The sequence below is a fragment of the Danio rerio genome, chromosome 13 (genome assembly GCF_049306965.1).
Source record: "Danio rerio strain Tuebingen ecotype United States chromosome 13, GRCz12tu, whole genome shotgun sequence".
Taxonomy (NCBI): Eukaryota; Metazoa; Chordata; class Actinopteri; order Cypriniformes; family Danionidae; genus Danio; species Danio rerio.
The window spans coordinates 41,412,311-41,428,420 of NC_133188.1; the positions used below are offsets into that span (position 1 = coordinate 41,412,311).

Consider the following 16,110-nt stretch of genomic DNA (forward strand, 5'->3'; position numbering starts at 1 on the left):
AATGTCTGCTACGCCCCTGCTAATAGTTATAGAATTTCTGCTAGTTCCAGTGTTAAAATCTGTATTAAATCAAATAGTACAGTGTTTGTTTCGCTAGAGCATATTGTACAACTAATCTGTGTAAGTTAATCAACTGAAAAAGAATAATGCTTATTTTGGTAATAATTAATTAAACTCGAACCATTTGCAACAGCTCTGGAATGGCAGTCCTTCACTGATGATGTCAGTTTGACAGCTTTGGCGAGCTATGCTTAGCCATGCCTCTTCAACAATTAGTTAGCTATGAGTGAAAGATGAGAGGTGGAGCACAAAAATAAAACCCCACCCACTGCTCAATATTCTGTTTCAGTTATAAATATGCCCTTACACTAAAATAAAAGCCTGCAGCAACTTCCGGTTCACATGGATTTTAAAGACATTACCAGTGCTTAGACTATTAGTCATCTCCAAACGTTTTTGTGAAGCTGTGAAAACTGCAAATAAAACACATCTTTATTCTATTTTTGGCATTCATAGTCAAATTGGAATAACTTTCTGGAGATTTCTGGACAGCTGAGGGGATTTATAGGTTAATTGCACTATTGGTCTGAGAAGCATTAAATCCCAGGCAGCTGGAAGTAGGACACTGGGAGGTTAGAGCAGTGAGCTGGGATTATATTTACCAGAGTGAATCCCGGAGAGTGCCGGAGGTATCTGCATTCCACTTGGTGGCAGTGATCTTACAGCCATGCTGCCAAACCTTGTCTTAAACCCATCCTCTATTCCCTTGCTCTCTTCTTTCAGTCTATTTTCTCTCCTCCCTCTTTTTCTCTCTCCTACCTCTGCTGCCCTTAGAAAGAGGGCACATTAGGTGAAACAGAAGCAGCAGCTTATTCCACAAGAGAGTCGCTGATCGAGAGAAACCTCGTCCTGCTGTGCACCATTGATTGATTCATTTGTTTTACCTGCCATCTGCAATTCATTATCTCTCACATTTGTGAGAGTTCATTCTGCCTCTACGTGACAAGAAAATAGGTGGCTAAACTCTGCTTTTTAGGTGGCTAAAAGCTGCTTTTTTTTACATGGCGCACTTTAGGGAGCAAATCTATGTATTTTCAACTAGTCAGTGTGATACCTGAACAAAAATATTGGTCAGGTTCACATGATCCCAATTTGACACACATGAGGTCTTATGTTGCAACGAATACAGAATACTACAAATGCAGTGGTAGACTGGCTTTAAAACATAAATGGCTGTTTTTTTTTTTTTGCTCCAAACTGACGATTGGCAACATGGAGTTGTGTTTGTACCTTTCAGAAAATCAGCCAGGTATCTTGAAAAATGTTGCTTTAAATCAGACTTGGCAATTTTTATGATACTGACCTTAGCCCATTTTATACTTCTGTGATTCCTTGATATTGCAGCATTAATATTATATCTATCTATCTATCTATCTATCTATCTATCTATCTATCTATCTATCTATCTATCTATCTATCTATCTATCTATCTATCTATCTATCTATCTATCTATCTATCTATCTATCTATCTATCTATCTATCTATCTATCTATCTATCACAGTTCTCTCTGGTTCTCAAGTCTGATTGGCTGATAGCAGTGTGATATTCTGCAATAGCAGCACTCATACAGCCTCTTCATCCTTGTGTATTACTTCGTCAACATAGAATCAAAGCAGATGAAAAACTTACTACAGTTTGAAAAAATATTGCAGCTGTTGGAAAACATAATGTACTTTTGGAGGCTATTAAGGTGAGATTGTTGTTTATATTGCAACTATGCAGTTTATTTATAAGGATAGTGCTTATTTGAAATATTTATTATTTCAGAGCTTCAGCTCATCGGTGGCCATCAGCTTGTCATACTGAGCAGAGCAAAGACAGTTAACGTTCCGCCACAAAATGGCGACAGGGACTGCATAATAAGTCCTGATAAGGGAGAATAACTTAGTATAAATTTTAAAATACAGCTGATCACATTATTATAAAACTGGTAAGTGACATTATAAGTTGGATCTCTTTCTTTTGTATGTTGTAGTGCTGTTTTTATACCAAAGTTATCTGGTAGTGTTTGCTTTGCTTTGGCTTTTTCGGGTGTAATTATTGTAATCTTTTGATTGCAACAGAGAAATATTAGATAATCTGTGTAGACTGATGGCATTTCATGCCGTTCAGACTTATACTTTTAAAATGTGAGCAAAGTTTTGTTATCACTTTAGATACTACACTAGAGAATCATTTAAATACTTGGTCTAAAGTGGCGTTGGTAAATAAGCAACAGATTCTGCTGTTCTGGTGTCAGCTGCAGATGTGAACGAATGGCAGAAGAAAGTAGTTCCTCATCCAAAAGGATTTGAGACTCTCAGTGTTTAATTTTCTTTTGTAAATACACAATTATGCCGTCAAACTGTTGTATAAACACAATGGGCCCTATCATACACCAGGCGCAGTGGGGCGCAAGACGCGGCTCAATAGTCTTTTGGTAGTTTCAGCTTGGCGCAAGAGTCGTTTTGAGGCGTTGCGCTACGCTGTTTAAATAGCAAATGCATTAGCGCTCATTTGTGCGCACATAGGCGTTCTGGTCTATAAAGGAAGGCGTTCTGAGGCAGACCGCTGGCGCGTTGCTATTTTGAGAAACTATATTAGATTTTTCATTAGACCAAAACTAACCCGGTCTAAACTCCGGCGCCTCGCTTATGCACTGCTTAATATGCACAAGAGAGCAATAGGCAAATATCTTTACATATGAAAAAATTTAAATATTAAGGATATATATAGGATATAATAAGAATATATATAGGATATAAATATAAAGGATTAAAATATTACAAAACATATTATTTTCTAGCCTATATAAATATGAAAAACCACTGCTTTTATGTCTTCTTCATCTCGGGAGGCTTTTTCAGTTCATTCATAACAATTTGCTTTTGTATAATGTTATATATATTTATATTTGTTTTATTAAAAACAAGCTTAGATTTGCCCACCTGTCAGGTTTAAGACCATATGGGGCATGGCAGGTGTACTTGGAAATAACTCAGTATTTTGACCACACTTGGTCATTATTGTTCATTTATTCGTTTGCTAGTAATTAGAACTGAATTTAGAAATAGTTTTGAAACAAATCTTTGCGCTTAACAAATGAAAATAATTATTTATAGGCTGATTGATGTCTGTGCGTAAAGGTTTCCCTATCCAAGAGCGAAAGTGAAAGTAGATCATTTATCTCTCATTCTCACGCAGTAGATGCTCTGTTTAACAGTTTTCTGTTAAAAAACTGTCAACTGTTAACTGTTTGCTAGTGAAATGCTAATTTTTTCCACTTAGACTTACTTTGCATCCTGTAAATAGCGAATGCACTCTTGGCGCGACGCAGCTGACTCTTAAAGGGAATGGGAGATGAGATTCTAATTGGTTTATTCTCAAAACACACCTATAACTCATTAAGAAAATAAACTCAACTCTTTTAGACTATGCGCCTTGGCCCAAGGCAGATTTCCCGTCCTTAAATTAGCAAAAACGCGTCCTGACACGCCCTGAAAGCGTTTGCGCCTTGCGTTTTGCGCTCTGCGCATGGACCGTCAAAATAGAGCCCAATATCACACTCATAGCAGTGCGGTATGGATATTGTCACTGGTGGGCCACTAAGGCACTCGGCCTGCAGCTTCAAGCCAACTATACAGCCATATCACACTGCTTCTTAATGATTGAATGTAGCATGGTTCTGACAATGTTAAAATAAACACTAATAAACACGTACATACATTACTCTGCATAAAAGCTTCTGGCAAATGCACAAATGTAAGTTAAAACTTGATTAGAGGCTACTTCAGCAAATGATATTACATGTTTTTTTTTTTTTTTGCTTCAATGCAGCAGTTATTAATTAGTTGTTCAAACTGACCTGCAAACATCACAATTGTAGTATAATTGTTTTTGCATAAATCATAGGTTAACTAGTGTTTCAGACTACTCAAAATCAAAACAGGTCAAATTGAAGCTAAACATAACACAAGAGTTAAGTGCATATCTCTTCTTAAAGTGAATTTCCAGGTCATCACCTTAATGTTGGCACACAATGACCGAGAGACTTAAAAATCAATTCATGAAGGTAAATCTTCCCACTTGAAATTGTTGACCCAGGTCATTTGAACCCAAGTTAAATGAACGAGCACATGAATATTTATTCGGTCAACCATTGTTCATTTTCTGACTGGTTTAATGTCTGGCATTTACATTTTCAACACTGCATCTAAAAGGGAATTTCAATGTCAACATTTAGAAGATGACCTGAAAGCCTAGGATCTTTAATTTCATGTATGTAAATGGGTTTCTCACGCTTGAAATGATTAACCCAAGGTCATTCTTAAATCAGGATAAGTGTTAATTAATCCTGGGCAGTCACATTTCTTGATTTCACACACTGCATATTTGTATCACTCTTATTTGCATATTTATGAGGTCAGTAATATAGATCAGACAGATAGCACTCTTATTTAGACCATGATGGATATAATGCAAATTAATAACCAGGCAAGCATTGCCAGTTTCTGAATGATTGTTTGACTGGACATTACATTTTATCACTGCACTGTTTTGCACTACACCAAAACTGTATTGTGCCTCAGTTTGGAAGATTAAAACTGTTTTTCCAAAATACTAATTACATAATTAATGTTAAAGAATGACATCTAAGGGTCAGATCACCTGTTTTTTTTACACCAGATGTCTCCGAACAGATCGGGGTAACAGATGCGGGATGTTACCCGAGAATGGAGATGTGTAGCGCACAAAAGTGAAGAGTGGGGGTGGGGGTGTCACGGACGAAAGTGAAGAGGGTTTTTAAAGTAAGGAGGGGGATTGGTAAATTGAGGTGCCTTATAAGATTTCAGAGGTGCTGGATCCAGCGTGTACCGGCACAAATTAAGCCCTGGTCATTTGGCATTTCTGTATGGAGTTTGCATGTTCTCCCTGTGTTCACGTGGCTTTTCTCTGTGTGCTCTGGTTTCCCCCACAAGTCCAAATACATGTGGTATAGGTGAATTGGGTAAGCTAAAGTTGTCCATAGTGTATGAGTGTGAATGAATGAGTAATTTAATTTGTGTCATTGTCATAGTTTTAGATTGCACACCTAACATAGTAAGTTACCTAAAATGGTAAATATTATATATACTATGTTAGGTGTGCAATCTGACACAATGACAATGACACAAATCATAAAAAGAAAGATTCATTATTTTGTTCTCTTGTCAAGACAAGGTCTAAAACAGATCTAAAACGGTAGGGATTAAGCCAAAGGAAGGTTGTATAACTCTTATTTTTATCCACAATCTTATTTTCTGTTCCGATTTCACTCCTCAGAGCATCTGACATCATGTACCTCAGAGGACATGCATTAAGGCTTTCCCTACCGTAATACACCTAAAACAAGGATTGCTGTAAAACTCATCAATGGCAGGGATTCGTTTTCTCATGTTAACTGCAGGGAAAGAGTTAAACAAACTAATTGATTGATTTGACACACATCATATTACCAGCCACACATGTAAAGCCCAAATAACGTCCTTTAATTCGTCACGTTCAGCGGCCGTCATCCGTGAACCAATCTCCATCTATCTGTTCCATTGCTCCATTTGTTAGATGTTTGCTCCCACTTTCTTTTGCAGTCTGAAGCGCATCAAACGCACGAAACACCTAATTCACGCCACAGGATGTCTAAACCCATCTTTGCTTTGACTTTACATGTAAATCACTTGCACTTTATCCACGTCTGCTTAATGCACAGGCTGAAAAGTCCCCCGCCCCCATTTCATGTAATGTAATGATTGTGAGGGCGCAGGTGAGACGACATTTTTCGAGAGGCACTCAAATACATCGCATGCGCAGCATATGCAATGTCTATGAGTCATGTAAAACAATTATTTGTAATTTAATTATATGGTTTGGAATTTGATGTTTTAAGAGATTTAATTTTTTTTGTGAATATTATTTTGCGTTTAAATTAAGCATTTTGCAGGATCGCAAAAATGTGCAACTTTTTTTTGATTTTGCATTGGATTCAGCAATCGTGGAATTGCGAAAACTAGAGGGCCTGAAGTATTAACCTCAAATTTAAAATAACATTCATGATAAACTTAGATTTACATAAATTTATTCATTTAACAGACACTTATCCGTAGTAACTCACAAATGAGGAGAACAACAAAGCGATTAATCTTAAGGAGGCAATAACACAAGGAATAATATTTCAAATAGAGTCTTGAAAATACTTTAACAAAAGTAGAGATTTTATTTTATTTTTCTTTAAAGAGTCAATTGCAGCAGAAAAAAAAAGAGTAAAAAAAACACAAGAAAAACACAAGACTCAAAGAAAAATTCCACTTTACTGATAAAAGATGAAAGCCTTGCACATTCAAACAGGAATTGAACAATGATGCACAGTAAGAGGTTCTGCACCAGAATGTTTATAAAGGGTTGGTGGATATATTTTCGTCATTGTTGTGGATTGTAACGTTGAATAAACTGATTTATTAATATTTTACTGCTCAGCTACAATGTGCTGGTCAATGTGGGCCACAAAAAAACAAAAAAAAAAATGTGGATGATCATTTTAATAATTTTCTTGAACGACAACTGATGCTCATTAATCAAATCATTAACCAAATAAATGGATAGATGGATGGATAAATAGGTTATGGTTTGAATGCAAAAATGTCAAGATTCTCATTTGTAAAAGAAGGTTATAGCAGTCAATAGTTTTAACTTGAAATAAACTATGTTTGCTATAACACATACAGCAGAAGCACTCGTAAGTGCTTATCTGTTTATGCAGTGAGATTTCCCACCTTGACTTTTGCCGGGGGGCCTAAGCAATTTGCGCTATGCCACTGATTTAAACATTATTACACTATTAGTACTATTCTTTTAACATTACAAACAACAAGCAAGTCATGTCACCTGACTATTCTGCGCATAATAAATGTGTGTTTTTGAATTTTGCTGTCAGTGAAAGTTTGAAGGTCTTTGTGAATATGTTGTGGAATTGGGTCGTCTCATTAGATAACCACAATCAAGTCTGAAGGTTTTAATGCAAGAAGAACAGACTTTGTCTATTACAATGAAGCCGAGACACTCTCAGAGACATAACCCAGTACATGTTTGATTTTTTCAACACACTTTATAGTTTGTTCTTCCTCTTTTTTTACATTATCTCCCTCATACATCTCCTTCCCCCTTTTTCACATATGGTTCAAACTTTGCAAGCTTAGCATAATGTTATCATTCATGTCATTTTCTATCATTTGACTGTTAAATTCCTCTCTAAGGTACTATTCCTGGTAGCACTTCTCTCTAAGGTACCTTTTTTAAATAAAAAAAAAAACTTTTATAATTGATAAATACTCAAGTCACTTGGTTCGACATGTTTACTACATAATTTGTAAGATTAAAAAAATTCCGACAGAGGCAGAGACAGGCACTTTTAGCCACTATGTCAACAAGTACATCCTGAAAGGACATTTGGACATTAAGCGACATCATGTACTAGTTCTAGACAAATTAAGACTGTGAAGCATTCTTTCAAAAACAACTTTCCGCAAATTCAGCATTGATCTGACCCTCACCGCTGAAGCTGTCTATGAAATATGCTTTGTGCAAACACTTTATACTCCCTGGTACATTACCTTCAAAATGTAACCACAAAGACCTCAGTGGCTTTACTATCAGGTTTCTACGGAGACTCCTATATTTCACTGATAGTTCCTACAGCATTTTAACACTTTTTTTTAGCAGGCAGGTCCTCAGAGGGAAATTGAAACTGCATTTGAATAAAGCGTTTTCGTATTTATAGGGATTTTGTGGATTTTTACAATTATAAGCTGGTTGTTTACACACACTATGGACATACAACTGAAATCAGAATTATGCAACCCAGGCTCATTCTGATTACGTACCCCTATATGCATTTTTGGAGAGCACAAAATACATCCCAGGAGCTACATTTTTTTGCAGTTTTTGTGTTCGTGAATCCACCAGAGGCCACTGTGTGCACTTTTTGAGATGTCAAATTTCCAAGTGTATCTGACTGTGAACTGCAATACGGGAGCGTAAAATGAAGGGGCGTAACTTGTAGTTATTGAACAACATGAGATGTCACAAAGAGATGTTATTGGCAAGAAATACTTGAAAAAAATTCTATTTTTATAAAATATTTTCATGAGTTTTCTCCATATTTTTCCTCAACCAATTAATTTGATATATAATTATACTCATTCAATTAGCAACTCCACCATGCAACTCCACTCGCTGACTTCTTCATCCATTTTGTCATGACAGTTAGCTTACTCGGCTTCACCCTCTGTGGTTACAAATAACAGTACAATGGCAAGCGTGTCACATTTTAAAGCCTCTGCAACTCGTGGCTATGTGTTAAGCAGTGATTTTTGGGTTTAGGGTTGTGGTAAGTATAGACGTAAATAACTGTGATGGTTGGGTTTAGGTTTGGGGAAGGTGTGGACATTAATAGCAATGATGGTTGGGTTTAGGGTGGAGGTAGGTATAGACATTATTTGTTGTGATGATTGGGTTTAGGTGTGGGGTAGGTGTAGATGTTAATAGCTGATATACAGCGCCATCTTGCTGACAACATACTTTTGACATGTCCCCATAACTTCAAGTTACGCCTCTAATGTACTACAAGTTACGCCCCTAAAGCCCCTTCATGTGACGCCCCATTCAGTCGGCAAACAGACCCTACTGCAAATTTCTTTTGTGAGTGCCATTCAAGCCTGCTGTTGCTGCGTAAATCCACTAGAGGCTGCTGACAACTGACTGACTAACTGACCAACCGATGACCCCACCCATCCCCTTCCCTAAACCCAACCAATAGTGTTTTCAAAAGCAATTAAGAAAAAGAAAATCCCTTACGGCCGCCTAATGTTTATCATGTTTTCAGATTTTACCACATTCTACCCGTCTATTTACTTGTTTGTTGAGTTTTTAGCCTTTTGTTTTTGTTTTACCTGCTTTCTGGAATTGTTCTTCGCTGTTCTCATTGTCATAGTCAACCCCACTCTGTGTCTCAAATCCTCAGACATACACAGCGAGCCTATGGAACAATCTGGTAACAGCAGAAGAGCCGTCCACATGGAGATAAGCGGTCAGCTGGTAAGCGCAAAAAGAATGCTGTCATACTGCCTCGTAATGTTCGTTTTAAAGATGAAATGTAGCCATACTTCCCAGGTGGTACTTTTTTTGCAGTTTTTGTTTTCACAAATCCACAAGCCACTGTGTATGTTTTTTGAGATCTCAAATTTTTTTCACGAGTGCCATTCATAACTGATGTTCTCATGTAAATCCACCAGAGGCCACTGTAAACTGACTTACTGACTGAACGACTGATCAAAAATGAACAGTGTCATACCACCCCGAAGCGTTCATTTTAAAGACGATAAGCAGCCATACGTTCCTCTGGCTCCATAATTCGCGATCTTCAAAAATGTATAAATGGGTACGTTTTCAGAATAGGCCTATGTTGCAACAAACTATTAGTCCTCATGAATAAATAGCTAAAATTTTAAAAAAAAATTTACGAAAAGAAGAATTTCAACATATTTCTAAACTTAAGCGTTTTAATAACTAATTTCTAACAAATTATTTATTTTATCTTTTAATATTTTTCAAGAGATTTTTCAAGACAATAGTATTCAGCTTAAAGTGACATTTAAAGGCTTAACTTTGGTTAGGTTAACTAGGCAAGTCAGGGTAATTAAACATGTCATTGTACAACATTGGTTTGTTCTCTAGACAATTGAAGGTCTTGTTCAGTTTATATACAGAAATCTGAACTTTACTAAAACTATGTTAAATTGCTTTGAAACAATCTAGATTGTAAAAAGAGCTATCTAAATAAACATGAATCGAATTGAATTGATAATAACCAATTTTGACAATAAATAATTTTGACCTCAACATGATTAAAAAAAAAAAAAAAACAGATTTTATTTCCAGCAGAAATAAAACAAATAAGACTTTCGCCAGAAGAAAAAAATATCATAAGAAATATTGTGTAAATGTACTTGCTCTGTTAAACACCATTTGGGAAATATCTGAAAACCACATGAGGTCTAATAATTTTAATTTAACTGTATCTTTATTCAAATACCATATAAGAGTGACTTTTACAAAATTGGTAGCCTTTAAATTAATAAAAAACCTATATAATCTGAACTACTGCCAGCTAGATAAGACAACTAGTCACCATGATTTATCTCTAGCCCGTCCATTCATACAGATTTCCTTTTCCGACCAAGCTGCATTTATGCAACCCACCTGTAAGCATTGAGGAGGTCTGTGCAGGTGGCGTTATTTTTACAGGGGTTTGATAAACATTCATTGGTCTCCCTTTGACAGTACTCCCCCTCCCATCCGGGTAGACAGAGGCAGTTGTAACTCTGAAATGCAAATGAAGACAGCAAATGAAAAGATATTAGACAGCGATGTAACTCTTTCATCTAACACTTACCTTGACCTAGATGAATACGACGTATTATTCCACAGATCACTCGGCGCACATGAAAATGTCTTCATTAAAGCATTATATTCACTGTACAGTAAATGAACAGAATAACAGATGATGACATAGCAAAGCGCTGCCGTGTGAAAGCAATATAGACCAAAATTGTACAGAATTCACAGAACAGCTTGTATTAAAGGTCAAAATGGCTTAAATACTTGCGACTATAAACAACGTGATCTATCAGATTGATGTGTAAACATTAATAAACAGTATTTTGTGCAAGATTTTTTCCCAAGGTGAAAGTTTTTTTTTTTTTTTTAAGGACACTTGGAGGCTAAAAAGGCACACATAATAAGCAAAGGTAGCAAAATGTCAAACATTTAAGTGTGACTATATACAAAGTAAACAGTTAGATTGAAGGAAGACTCTAAGGCTGCATTTACACTGCAGATCTTGATGGTCAATTCCGCTTTTGTGACTGTATCCGATTTTTTTGATGACCTGCTTACATCATCTTTTAAAAGTGACTTAAATACGATCGTCTGCATTTGCACAGCACACGGCAAAGGCTCAATGACTTGGAAAAAAAAAAGAGCGGGCGCTGACTAACAGCTGATAATAAAAAGTGCTCTTTTCTCTATTCCTGTATGTTATCCGGTAGCAGCTTTTGACAAGCTGTTTTACTAAAGTTTAAAGGTTCTCATTCGTCCATCTTCTTTTGATTTAACAGCTTTTTTAAAACTTTAGGCATCTTAATGTAATGTCTATGGTGTGTTTTATGCACGTAATGTATGCACTAGTTTTATATTAGTTTATATTGGCTACGTGGCTGACATTGCGCTTTCATGCTCTCGTTAACATGCTTAAATACCTGTGCTATATCACAATATGAAAGCTGTTTAAGTCCTCGTGTAAAAGATTTAAGGTTTGGGACTCTGCTGAAGTCTGTTCTGAAAAGAAAGTGTCAGTCTCGACGTCTTTTGCTACAGTTTTTAATGACGCGTGACAGGTGAAAATCTGGTCTACCTGCTTACACTGCAGACACGAGAACACAGATCCGATTCATATCAGATAAATTTCCACATATGAATAAAGCCTGAATCTGATTTGAGAAAAATCGGAATCCAAGTGATTTGTTCCTGCTTACACGCACATGGGCCATATCCGAGCTGTGCCACATGTAATTTTTTTGCTTAATGTACATTTAGGTCAAATGGAGACTCAGAGACTAAATATGGCACAATGTTGAGAAAATGAGACGAATTACAAAACATAGTTCTCAGTGTATAATATGCATGGTATATATATATATATATATATATATATATATATATATATATATATATATATATATATATATATATATATATTTTTTTTTTTTTTAAAGTAATTTGAGAAATTATAATAATACATGTAATAACAATAATAAATAAATAAAAAAAATTATAAGTAAATAAATAAATAAACAAACTTAGCATATTGTTTAGTATTAGTGGAATTACAAAAAAAATGTACTGAAATGAAATATAAATTGTAATCAAGTGCATCAAGTGTGCAAAAATATTTGTTTGTAAAACTTTTTTTTTGCTTTTTATGTGTTAAGAACTTGATCATATCGTTATTGGTATATATATATATATATATATATATATATATATATATATATATATATATATATATATATATATAGCATATTATTAAGTACTAGTGTTCAAGAATTAGCAAATAATAAAATGTACTGAAATATATATATATATATATATATATATATATATATATATATATATACATACATACATACAGTATATATACAGTATATATACACATTAAAAAAAACAAAAACAAAAAAACATGTGCACTTAAAGCTGTTACCTGAAGCATAAAACAAGCAAGCAGTGTGTTTCTCTCTACAAGTGTGTTGCTTTGAACTTTCCTTAAGGAATCAATACTGTATGCACCTTTATATCCATTCCTCTTTCTCTAAATAAAAGCATACACAGTGCAGTTGGCGTACTGTGCATTTAAGGTGTACATAATAATTTGCGCTGAGGGCAATCAGTGGGCAGCTTCAACGCTCAACCCACCTACTATTAACTCCAAATGTATTTAGCATGCTTTTCAAAGTTGTTATCTTTACGGAAAGGCAACCATTGCTATGCAAATGCACACTCTCAACCACCCACCACTGCGCATCAGATATTCAGGCATGTCTTTAAAGGCATGCAAACTATTAATTTTGGCATAAATTACTCAAGAAATCTGCATGAACCAGAGATTTCAAAGAGAAATATTCAGAATTACACCCCATGCTCTGAAACAAACAGCACTTGAAATCGGATGAATGCATGATCTCTATTTAGCACTCGAACAGAAGATGTGATGTAAATCCATTTTCTTTTTTCCTTTGTCTTCAGAAGAGCTGTCTTTTCTGTTTTTGGTGTGCTCACTACAACTCTCCCCTTCACTTTTCCATTAAAGTTTTCATTATGAAAATTAATCACTGCGGGTGGGAGGCTGTCAGTTATTTTGCATGGCAAAGGTTTATTCGGTCTCATCCCATGCAAAGGAAATGAGCACAGGTTTGCACAGTCAAAGCATGGAGTTGTTCATCATGGCTGCCCTGAGGGTTGATCCTGGAGTGCATGCTAATCTGAGCTTCATCCAGACACAGACACAGTGTTAAGCTCTGCCTAATGTAATTTGAGCACCACAGGCCTTATTCATAAGACAGAAGAAGCTATGCAGACATGGTGTGATAGATCAGATGCCTCCAGAAGACTTCTGTTTTTCACCCCTGGCTAAAGATGATATAATCTTATTTAGGCTGCTAAGTCATCAGCTGGGATTGTAGCTCTCCTGAGAAACCCGGGGTTGTGCGGGGTATTTTATCTTATTTTAATAGGAGTAAATAAAAAAACTACATAAACACTGCCAGAAAGTAAACCGCAATCTGTGAGAGGGATTTCGAAAGCTTGCTCCTGTCTCCACATGAAGTTGCACAAGAAAGCATCTTGTTGGAAGAAGAAAATTGAGAAAGAATGAGTTGATTGGAAATGTTTTTCATCCACTCTACGCGAGCTGAATTTCAGTGTATAGTGAATGAATTGGTGCTCTGAAAGACTACAGTAAAAAATAAACATGGAAATACCTTCATATTTTATTAATATTGCTTAGTGTTCATAATTATTTATTACATTTTGTAGCAGAACTGTCGCATGAGACTGTTAGAGCTGAGATCAAGGTCCCAACATTCAAATTGAAAATGTAAAATATGCATGAATCACAAAATATGAAACACTTGATGTATATTTTTACAGTGAACATTAATTACTAAATAAAAGTTACAGTTGAGCATGTTTCAGTCAAAATGGCTATTAAAACTATTTACTGAACAAGAGTTAATTTCAGATCAGTAAATGAACCTATAAGGTTAATTGGAATTCCATGAAGCACTAGGTTAAAAGTATTATATGATAACAAATAACTCCATAAGTAACTAATAATTTTAAGCAACTTCATATTTTTGAAACATGGATAGCTTAAACTAGTTTACTAATAATAATAGTTATCCTAAACCATTACTCTCTCTCTCTCTCTCTCTCTCTCTCTCTCTCTCTATATATATATATATATATATATATACATATATATATATATATATATATATATATATATATATATATATATATATATATATATATATATAAAATAAAAAATAAATAAATAAAACCATAAAATAAATGTTAGAACTATGCAAAAAATGCTCAAACTCATCAAATAATTTAACAACGATTTCTTTATCTTTGTTTCACACCACATTTAGCATTCATTGCATGAGCAATGACAAAGAACTAAACTTGCTGGCAAGGAAAATACTGTCATTGTTGCACTGGAGAAGTTTGTTCCTAATTAGTGAAGTTTGTTCCTTGCCACTGGCTTGCTTGGTTTGGGACTCGTGGAGCTGCGCATAGCTGGGTTTGCTCTTCAGTGTTTGAACTTTCAAATGTGAAAATTAAACCACACTGAACTGAACTTTAACTCTGAAAACTGGACTGACAGTTTTAATTTACTATAACTTCTACGTTAAGCTGCTTTGACACAATTTACATTGTAAAAGCACTATAGAAATGAAGATGAATTGAATTCGATTGTTGCTGAAATTTTGGCCAAAAGTGTACTTGCTTGGACTTAAAGATAATACTCACTTCTAAATGAGCATAAGAGAATTGAGTTTGAGCATGTTGGTGGTTGCTCATTGCTGATATAGCCTGCTGAGAACATCCTTACCTTGGATACTTATTTTGGAATGTACCAGTGGCTCTGTTGCATGTCTCTATATGGGTTTTACACGAACTACTGTATTATTGTTTTTGGCCTTTCTAATGGCCAAAGTTTAGTCTAAATCTTTTATTTGTTCAAGATCAAAAAGATCCGTCTTGGGGCAATGTTAAGTTTCATAACAAATCAATTGAACGCTATATTAAAATGTGGTCATAGTTCGAACCATTGTTTTTTTTATGTGTATTAGTGTTGAAATCATATTCACGTGGTCCATCCCTTTCTCTCTTGTGTAATAGTGTAGCAATGCAATATAACTGTGTAGGTAGAGCTTACTCTGATAGACAATCATGGAGTTAATGTTGATTTACATCACAGCTGTGTTGATAGAGCCATATTGCACTACTTGTGAGATGTTGTTAATATACAATTAAAAAGTTTGTATTTTGGTTATGCTTTAATGCACCATTTGCCAATTTTTAAACTACATTGCAAAAACTCCTTTTCTTACTAAGATCTTTTGTCTTGTTCTAGATCAAATATCAAAAAAAATTCTTAAATCAAGAAGAACTTTCTAGGCAAGCAGAACAAGTCTTGTTTTCAGAAATAATATGCCAATATTAAGTGAGTTTTTCCTTAAAACAACCAAAATAATCTGCCAATGTGGTAAGCAAAATAATCCTGTTTTTCTTTTTGACATAATATTATTTTTCTTACCCCATTGCCAGATTATTTGGAAAAAGGAAAAACTAACTTCAATTTGGCATATTTTTTCGTAAAACAATACATTATGTTTTGCTTGTCTAGAAAATGCTTCTTGATTTAAGAACATTTAGATATTTGGACTAGAAACAAGACAAAAAAGTAAGTAAGAAAAGCATTATTTTTGCAGTGTACATAATATTATTTCTTTATTTCTATTAATCAAATAGAAATTTCAGAATGTGAACTATATAATAAATAATTGGATTCCAGGGATGATGCTACATCAGTGATTTTGACAATTTGAAAAAAAAGGTTGGAGTAAATACAACCAATAGATGAGCAGTGGAGCCATAGATTGAGGTGTACAAATGGAGTGATTTGTTATGTCTTAGGAGAACACGAAAGACATCAGGCCATTACGCACACTTCACAACACCATTATGCTCAAGGGGAGCATTGCAACAGCCCTTTCAACAAAGACACGTTTAGAAAAAAGGTGCTATGGGGATATAAAACAGTGTTGTGTTGAGGTTGTTTAACACTGGCGAGATGTGAAGTGAAAAGAGGAATGATCTAATGGCTCGAGATTCTGCTGCTGTAGCTCAACTA

The 16,110-nt window shown here is 35.0% G+C and overlaps 1 protein-coding gene across 7 annotated transcripts in view; it reads right to left on the bottom strand.

Moving 5' to 3' along the window:
- eys (eyes shut homolog) overlaps nucleotides 1–16,110 on the bottom strand; it is a 522,196-nt gene that overhangs the window by 267,883 nt on the left and 238,203 nt on the right. For all 7 annotated transcript variants that reach the window (XM_073920212.1, XM_073920209.1, XM_073920210.1 and 4 more), the window contains one exon: nucleotides 10,332–10,453. Coding sequence is in view for 5 of the 7 variants with exons in the window: in XM_073920209.1 (XP_073776310.1) it covers nucleotides 10,332–10,453 (122 nt within the window). In the remaining 2 variants the exon portion in view is untranslated. The remainder of the gene's footprint in view (nucleotides 1–10,331; nucleotides 10,454–16,110) is intronic.